At 43.9% G+C, this 8,128-nt stretch overlaps 2 protein-coding genes across 4 annotated transcripts; one reads left to right on the top strand and one right to left on the bottom strand.

Annotated features, from left to right (window-relative positions):
• Positions 1 to 542: 542 nt before the first annotated feature.
• On the bottom strand, positions 543 to 2,750 carry LOC147204235 (zinc-binding protein A33). The gene is made up of 6 exons (XM_086113885.1): positions 2,632 to 2,750; positions 1,936 to 2,031; positions 1,554 to 1,787; positions 1,440 to 1,462; positions 1,228 to 1,343; positions 543 to 1,120 (listed from the first exon to the last, which is right to left on the bottom strand). The coding sequence occupies exons 1-6, from the start codon at positions 2,698 to 2,700 to the stop codon at positions 564 to 566; spliced, it is 1,095 nt and encodes a 364-aa protein (XP_085970011.1). The 5' UTR covers positions 2,701 to 2,750; the 3' UTR covers positions 543 to 563.
• A 1,080-nt stretch (positions 2,751 to 3,830) lies between these two features.
• On the top strand, positions 3,831 to 7,970 carry ino80e (INO80 complex subunit E). 3 transcript variants are annotated; one of them, XM_086113884.1, is made up of 8 exons: positions 3,831 to 3,955; positions 4,260 to 4,342; positions 4,791 to 4,861; positions 5,413 to 5,465; positions 5,548 to 5,629; positions 5,930 to 6,047; positions 6,272 to 6,370; positions 6,950 to 7,970. In XM_086113884.1, exons 2-8 carry the CDS (start codon positions 4,262 to 4,264, stop codon positions 7,154 to 7,156), a joined length of 711 nt encoding a protein of 236 aa, XP_085970010.1. In that variant the 5' UTR covers positions 3,831 to 3,955; positions 4,260 to 4,261; the 3' UTR covers positions 7,157 to 7,970. The 3 variants fall into 3 exon arrangements, with proteins under 3 accessions (XP_085970010.1, XP_085970009.1, XP_085970008.1); XM_086113882.1 differs by having other exon boundaries at positions 3,881 to 3,995; XM_086113883.1 differs by lacking the exon at positions 6,272 to 6,370 and having other exon boundaries at positions 3,880 to 3,995.
• Positions 7,971 to 8,128: the final 158 nt, after the last annotated feature.

Below are 8,128 nucleotides of genomic sequence, written 5' to 3'. Positions count from 1 at the left end.
CTTTGACTTTACACGATGCCCACCTTGGAGGCGCTGTATCTAGAGCTATATGCTGTCTTTAAAAAAACCACAATGGCGTCAGAGTGGCGGAAGGAGCTTTCTGATGCAATGGCCAAAAGTGTAAAGTATCTGTATTATTGGTGGCATTTGTTCCTTATTTTATGTTGGGCCAGCAACAATGTCTAAAATCTTGTCCACAACTTAACAGTTGCTAATACAAACGTTTGTGAATTGATGCTAGCACAACTAACTTTAGCTAGAAGTTAGCTAGCATCCCAATCGCACCAGCTGTTATGGAAATCTGAAGTATAAAATTAATCTCAAACAGATTGTGGAAACATCTTGACAGTTGTGTTATATATCCTAAAGTGAGCAGGCTCTCCTTTTTGAACAATTGGAATGCGATGGGCGTGCATTTTGAATGTTTGACAGAACACCTTGGTGACGTCTCGCACTTCGACTCATCATCTTCCAAGAGTTAGTCATGAAAAATAAAGGTGTCAATGAAATTATTTCATTACTGTTGACGAAAACAACACTGCTAGGGTGAACAAAGCCCTCGGTCATAGCGATGGGCTAAAGATGTTAATGGGAGCCGTGTTCCTGCCATCGTCAGTGTCACACGGATTGTAGAAGGGGTACAAAGGAAGCAGGAGAGTTCCCGTGGTGAATGTGTAGACAGGTGCCATGTTCTCAGCGTTATAGAAAGAAACCTCCTCCTTTTCACAGTCCAGAAACACACCGACGCGAGCCAGGCGAAGTGGCACGTTGACCCTGACGGGTGTGGGATCGGTGCAAGCCGAGATGTCTCTGTTCTTCAGGGCCAAAGTCCAAAGACCACCGGACGTGCCCGTGGCCTCTATCTCCCCTCGGGGTATGTCGGCCCGTGCCACGCCCAATCTCCACGCCGTTTTCTGGCCCACCTCCACCTCCCAGTAGTGTCGCCCCACACTGAAGCCCTCGCGGCCCAGCACGCAGTAGTAGTGGTGGAAGCGTTTGGGGTTGTCCCGGCAGGATTTTGGCATGTCTTTAGCGTCGTCAAAGCGCACTGAGGTGCAGGATGGGGACACGGAGAGGAGAGGATGGGCCGTCTCTGGGTCGAACGTTACCCGTGTAATATCTGGAAGCAAGCACAGTAAACTTTATAGGTGCGTCCTTGAAGATGTGTCCGGCGGAGTGACAATTTGGTTGCAGACATTTTCACATTTTCTTATAATATGTACATACTAGGGTAAAGGCAGCTTTTCATGCGCTTCCATATTCTGTACTGTATGGGTCCCACAAAGTGGCCTGAGAGCAGTTCACTGTCCACTTCTGGAGGGAGGACAAATCTGACCTGAGATCTGCTTGGATCAGATGAGACGGGGGAGGATGTCAATGATTGATGGGCGCGATGTGAAGCATACAGTACGTAACACAAGTTTGATGAATAGACTTGCCTTTTAATAAGATCTTGGATGTCCTGGAGTGAAAGGAGTGAAAAAAAAAACTTCATCAAATGCCTGGCATTCTGGCCTGAATGCAAATGTAATTTGATACGATATTTTCCTCACTTTGAGCATGTTGATGCTCTCTTCCTCGGCCAGTTTGCTGTTAAGCACGGCCATGGCTCTCTCCAGGTCCTTCCGTTGCTGGTAGATGTCATCCTCCCTCTTCTTCAGTCCCATCAGGAATTTTCCTCGCTCCTGCTTCAAGCGCTCGAGATCATTTTGCTCCTCCTCATCCAGGAAGCGATGGAGGTTCCCGAACTCGGCTCGGATCTCTCGTTCCAGTTCGTCGAACCGACTCTGAAAAAACACACGGCTACATGCTGGCCATGATACTAGGTACACTAATGAGATCCAATCAAAGAATGCTTTAATTTTGCAGGTTCCACTACATATTTTACCTCCAGAAATGATTGGTATAAATAATTGAATAAGAAGAAGGCTGTACCTCTAGTTGTACTGAGTCGATGTACGTCTCACTCTCTGCCTCCCTGCACTCATCCACTTCATGGTGGATTCTTTTAATAGCTCGGATAAGTTTGTCCTGGAACACAAGGAATACTGCCTATGTTAAGGTGATGCACTAGGTTCTGGTTCAGGGATAGAAGACATAGAAGAGAGGACTGACCCATTATGTGCTAATGTCAGTGGTCCTAGTAGAGAACCCTGTGGGACACCGTTACTGCTAATGTTACAGTAAGAAGCGGGAAAGGCAGGTAAGAAAGATACAAAGGTTTAGGTCGGTTGTTCTGTAGATCGGTAGATTGGTTAGAAGGTTGGTACAAAGGTAGAGTGGCAAGTAGGAAGGATGGTATCGATCAGGCGGTGCCCAAGTCCGGTACTCCAGAGCTCATATTAATGCTGTTTTAGATGGCTCCCTCTTCCATCACACTTGATTCAACTGAGCAGGATCATTATGAGGCTTCTGCAAAGCTCGCTGATGAGCTGATCGTTTGAATCAGGTGTGTTAGAGGAGGGATAGAGCTAAAGCTGGCTGAATAGCGGGTCTCGAATGCCAGACTTAGGGTGAAACAAAGGAAGGGAGGCAGGTTGGAAAGTACAAGTGTAGGTTGGTACAGTATGTACGTAGATCAGTACAGTTGTACGTCAGGTGTGGAAGGTGTTAGGTAAGTAGATAGCTTACCTTGTGTTCAGAGAGCATGCCTCTGTTGAAGTCATTCTTGGTGCGCTTTCCGTACATTCCAGTGAACATGGCCACAAAGCACAAGTTAGAGAACTTATACACGTAAACGGGGAAGGTGACGAAGTAGACCCAAGTGAGTACGTGTGGAGGGTTGGGGCGGGTCAAAAGAGATGACAAGCTAAAAATAACAGAAGAGAATACATAGAATGCACCATTAAAAAGACAGAGTGTTGCATGGAGGGCTGACGGCTCTCCGAGAGGCCGGCACCATGTGATTCATGGCAGCGGACATAGAAAGAAGAGGCTATTTTGGGCTTTGCACAACAAATGGGAGCTACAAATTACAGTGTCACAAATTTTCTGGGCGGGTTTCAATTTGTCAGTGTACCTCATCGATCTTCCGTCAAAGGGAGGTGTGGGGTAGGTCGGTGCGGTGATGTGGTGCAACCATTACAGTGCTTTTTACTGCCCCGAAATGACACTGCGGCATTTTAGCAGGATTCCCATCTGTATGAATCTCACTAAAAATGGCAGGGAAGGCAGACAATATGACAAGAGAAAAGGTCTTGTTTGGGGTTTTAAGAGCCGTGATGTTGTCAGTGTGTGTGTGCCTGTGCAAGATGGGTGAGTTGCCATGCCAACGATCTCTGCACTGCATCTAAGCAATTGCCACTGTCCTGCCTCATTCCTCTGCCCCATTCATCTCCTCCATTTTAAATACATTAAGTGTAAATGTACATTGATGCTGTGTCTCCACCACCTCTGCGCGCATCCACGCGGGCACGCACACACAAAATCATGCAGTGAGTCACATGACGCACCCCCTGCAAGATTCTCCTCGATTTATAATTCATCCTGCAGGGTACTGCCAAGTGAATCTACGGTGTGGTCTGTGCAGCAAATTCACCATCAGGCAGCTGTACAGAGGACATTGAGAGACAATTCAAAGCATCAAGGCCAGATACAGTGCCGTGCAAAACTGATTTTGTTCAGATCGTCAAATTAATTTTAAGGTTGAACCTCAAGTAATTACACACGTCAGTCACGTGGGAAAAACGTTGATCATTGTTTTCCAAAGTAAAAGTCGTGTTTAAAAATGTCTTATTTTAAATACAACCAAAAATAAAATTATGTTGTTAAAGTAATACAGTACTCAGCTAAAGACATTGTTGCGATTGTACCTAACATTGTGTCCATATTAAACGGGAGGAAGCCGGAATAGACAGACGCCTGCGTCGCTACTACGTAGACATGACGCGGGATGACATCGCGACGTTCGGAGCGTAAACAAAACCATGTCGCCAGAGAGAGACTAAAGGAAGAGGTACGGATTGCAAGATTCTTCCGAATAGCTGTCCGCACTGGTAAAAGCTACGCTAGAATCGTAAAACAAAACAAATCAAATCAAAAAACTGACCGGATTTCTATAATTATTTTCAACTCACCGGCGTGTATTTTGAGCGAGTTTAGCTCGTCTGCTAACGTGTTTAGCTAGCTTAGCCAGCTTGCCCTGCACGGCAAGTCTGAGAATGCTAATGTGCTCGTGCTTATTCCTTTTACATTTTAATTGTATACTTTGTGGTTATGTGCCTTAAGATGTCGTTGTTAATGTGAGTGGTGCATTTCAGAAATGAACGGCCAAGCAGACGTCGAAGTCGACTACAAGCGAAAATACAAGAACCTCAAACGAAAGTTGAAATTTTTGGTTTATGTAAGTATTGTAGTGGTGGCAGAGACACTCGTAGTCTGTACGTAAGTAATTTCTCCAAAAAACCCTCAGAAGAAGTAAGGTGTAAATCCCGTAACTTAAATCAATCTGCAATGTAAGAAAAATAGTCTTAGCCCACTTAAGTGATCAACGTACTGAAGAACAACATTGAAACGGAATTTTTACTGTCATTTTTACAGTACCCGTTTTGACAACTTGGTACAACGAGGGGCGGGGGGCGTTTGCACGCAAAATAATTTCCGTGTTACACTAAAAAATCAGTTAAGCATTTGCTCAGACTTTTATGCTTTCAAAATAATGTGTTCTCAGTAAAGAGTAGAAAGTAAATTTCCCCAGTGTGGGACAAATAAAGGATATCTTAAAGTTACAAAGTACAAATATACATTCAAATGGCGAGAACAAATTAAAATTTCTCTTTTTCTCTCTCTAGGAGCACGAATGCTTCCAAGAGGAGTTGAGGAGGGCACAGAGAAAACTGCTCAAAGTGTCCCGGGACAAAAGGTTTGTGCCATATTATACTCGATATCCTCAGTTGCTTTACAATTTACAATAAATACGATATTGCTTTATTTTGATAGTGCTTTCACAACAGCTGTCACAAAAGCATTTTACAGAACTTAAAGAATATATGTGGATATTACAAAAGCAATGTACGAGTTATGTTCATCCATTAAAAATACAGAACAGGGTGTTTATAAAAAATATTTTTCTTGCATTTGTTTATTTATTGTACCTTGTAATTCTTTTAATTAAATCCCCCGAACAATGGCTCCTCCACAATGTGCATTGTGGTTTATTGAAACAATATTGGTCATCCAGACTCAGTGCATCCACAGATCCACTGTCAGATCCATCAAGTTGTGCATGGCAAAATGGACAGCCAATTAAAAAAAACAACAAGCATTATCGACCCTTTGTTTTTTTGGTGACTTCAAAAGATGTGTCTATTCATTTGCTTCGTTTATCAATTTGTTAAACAGTAAAGATAATTAATATAGGACCTCCAATACATTTGATTATGTTTTGTGACATATTCATCCGTGAAATTTCAGCTTCCTTCTGGACCGACTGCTTCCCTATGAGAGGGTGGATGAAGATTCCTCAGGTAGTTAAACTCAAAACAATTTGTTCATGGAGAATTCTCACCGTTAAAATGTGTGCTCAGCTTTTCACTTTGTCGCGTTTAGATTCCGACGCGACTGTGTCCTCGGACTACAGTGAGGGAGAAGTACTCCGGGAGAGGGAACGAGAACGGGATGGAGCCAAGAAGTAAGTCACATAAATCAGCCCTGACTTATGAATTCATCCATCCATCATCTGAGTCCCTTATCCTCACATGGGTACATTTGAAGAATTTGCAACGCTGTTGCTAACCAAAAAGAGCAGCAACTACCGAAGTGCACAAACTCACAGATGACTAAAAGTGCGGGGGTCATCCCGCATTTTGAATACAAATTCCCTGCACAGTATTTCAGATGTTGTAACCTTTGGCTTATTGACATGTTCTCGCTCCGTCACACGCAATTTTAAGAGGCAAGCGCAATTGAGTGTGTTTTGTGTCCTTTCCAGGCGAAGAAGTAGCCCGGGCACGTGTCTACCGTCATCACCCTCGCCTCACCTCTCCCTGCTATCTCGTCCGGGTGTACACGCGTTGCAGTCCTCCGGCTCCGGAGCTTACCTCAACACTGTGAGTGACTTTCTCCCTCCCGCCACCTCGCCTTTTCTCGTATCCCGCCACTGCCTCCTCCTCCTCCATCATCATCATCATTGAGCCTTACCAACAAGTTGATTTGTCATTTTATTTATCTCCTTTTTCGCATTACAGTATTCATTTTTTGTGTTGGTTTGCTTGTCATCTTTCTGTCACGTGGGCCACTCCCATTTGTGTATGTGGGCGCTCATACTGGGCAGATGCCCTTCCCACCAGAGTATTTGGCTCCCCCTGCTGATCGAGTGAAGAAAGAGCGGAAAACAAAGGCGCCCAAAAACAAGAGAGATCCAGCCGGGAAGGTGAGAGATGGAAAAAGGGGAGCAAACAAACAAAAGACAGTCTTAGGCCACTGTTAGCGTGTTGTTTTAACATTTAGCAAACATGTCCTGGGTTGTGTTGGGAATCATTCACCTTTGCCCGACTCCCGAATCATTGTGTGGGGATTTGTATTGATTTATTTTTACACCGTAACAAATTACAACATCAGACAAGGATAATGACATTTAAACTCCCTCCCCTCAACAAATTGGTTAATTTTTCTATTGTTAAAACAGTTAAATGTTCTATTCAGCTACCTTTAATTCTAATTCAAAATGACATCATTTTCAACCTGTTGTAATGAGAAAAAGCCTTCTGCGGAAGTTGTGCGGGATCTTTGTGTGTAAGAGGCTAACGATGCCTGAACTGAATTTTATTGATAATTTTACAACTCAACCCCTCCCTCTTGGTTTTTGGTCATTTGAGTTTGACTTGGTTCTGATTCATTCCGTATTGCATTCATTCATCCCCCACCCCCTCCAAGCATCACGTGTCAGTCTTTCTTTCCCATTGCTTAAGTTGTTGTTGTTTTTTCTTCCTCCTACCCACACACCCGCAAGGTGGTGGCGCCCATGACCGCCAATTACCCATCGGGCCCGGCTGCGGCTTCGACGACCAGTGGCCCCTTCAGCTGGGTCCCCCGACAGATGCTCAGCGGGGATGCCGCCGAGGATGATGGCGAGAGCGACATCGACAGCGAGCGAGGAGACGAAGACCGAGGCGAGGGTGACGAGGCCGAGCTGGTCATTGACATCCCTAATGAGTGAGCTTTTCTGCGTGCGTGGACGTGCGTGTGTTTACATGTGAGCGAATAAACTGTATAGGTGTAAATACAGTCGTCCGCAGCTATTTGCGGGATGGGAATCGAGCACCGCCGCCATTAATGAGGAATTGAACATTTTCTGTTCCAACTAGGCTAAACTTAGCTCCTGCAGGTACATTAGTGGCTATATCAATCAATCAATCATTGTTTGAACACAAATATTGGAGTGACAAATAATGTAAAAAGAAAATACTCAGGCATACATTATTTATCCTCTGCAAAAAATGACAAACTTTACTGAAGTTACTGTGGAATGACCATCTCCCATGTGTGGAATTCTGTGTTATACTGCCTCCTGGTGGCCTACATGCACGCAATAGAAGGAGCAGCAAATAATGTTTAATTCTTGACATTCAATTTAATTGTCATTGCTTTTTCTGTAAAGTTCTTTCTGATAGTGTTGCTTTTCTTGTTAAGAATGTTTTTTTTTGTGAATAGCTCACCACAAATGTGCAAGGGATTATTTTATGTTACGTGAGATTTACCCCACTAATTTCGTGAACTAGTCCATGCTTGTACCAAACAGCGCTTTCCACAGTTTAGTTTCAAGGACTCCCCCGTGTGGACTGTTTTCAAACTGCACCATCACTTTTCAAACAACCTCCCATGTAAAGAAATAAGGCTGTCAAGCTTTATTAGGATGTTGTAGGTGTGCCAAAAACTTTTAAAGGGAGCGAAGAAAAAGTGACTTTGATCGCATTGGTTACAACATTTCAAACATGGTTTAATAAATCGCCTTTGGGCCTCGTTTAAATTGATATTGTGGCAGCTTTATTGTTCCTTACAAAGCAAACGGTGAGTAATCTATTTTTGCAGCTTTCAAAGCAGGCGTGTCACTTGTGATTCAAAGTTTGTCATCGATTTTTCACGCCCTCATTCTGCACCCTCACACTGGAAACATGAATTTTTACTGTGG

This window comes from Hippocampus guttulatus, chromosome 6 (genome assembly GCF_054856545.1).
Source record: "Hippocampus guttulatus isolate MCC_2025c chromosome 6, RoL_Hgut_1.0, whole genome shotgun sequence".
Lineage (NCBI taxonomy): Eukaryota > Metazoa > Chordata > Actinopteri > Syngnathiformes > Syngnathidae > Hippocampus > Hippocampus guttulatus.
Note: the sequence above shows the minus strand (reverse complement) of the source record. Positions and strands in the feature narration are given on the sequence as shown.

Excerpts from the sequence above, each read along its gene's own strand:
- LOC147204235 (XM_086113885.1), bottom strand. The coding sequence starts at position 2,700 with ATGTTCACTGGAATGTACGGAAAGCGCACCAAGAATGACTTCAACAGA. Across the intron at positions 2,032-2,631 it reads GCATGCTCTCTGAACACAAG|GACAAACTTATCCGAGCTAT; the intron begins GTAAGCTATCTA and ends CTTGTGTTCCAG. Across the intron at positions 1,463-1,553 it reads AGAGCATCAACATGCTCAAA|GACATCCAAGATCTTATTAA; the intron begins GTGAGGAAAATA and ends CTTTCACTCCAG.
- ino80e (XM_086113882.1), top strand. The coding sequence starts at position 3,893 with ATGACATCGCGACGTTCGGAGCGTAAACAAAACCATGTCGCCAGAGAG. Across the intron at positions 4,862-5,412 it reads AAAGTGTCCCGGGACAAAAG|CTTCCTTCTGGACCGACTGC; the intron begins GTTTGTGCCATA and ends GTGAAATTTCAG. Across the intron at positions 6,371-6,949 it reads AGAGAGATCCAGCCGGGAAG|GTGGTGGCGCCCATGACCGC; the intron begins GTGAGAGATGGA and ends CACACCCGCAAG.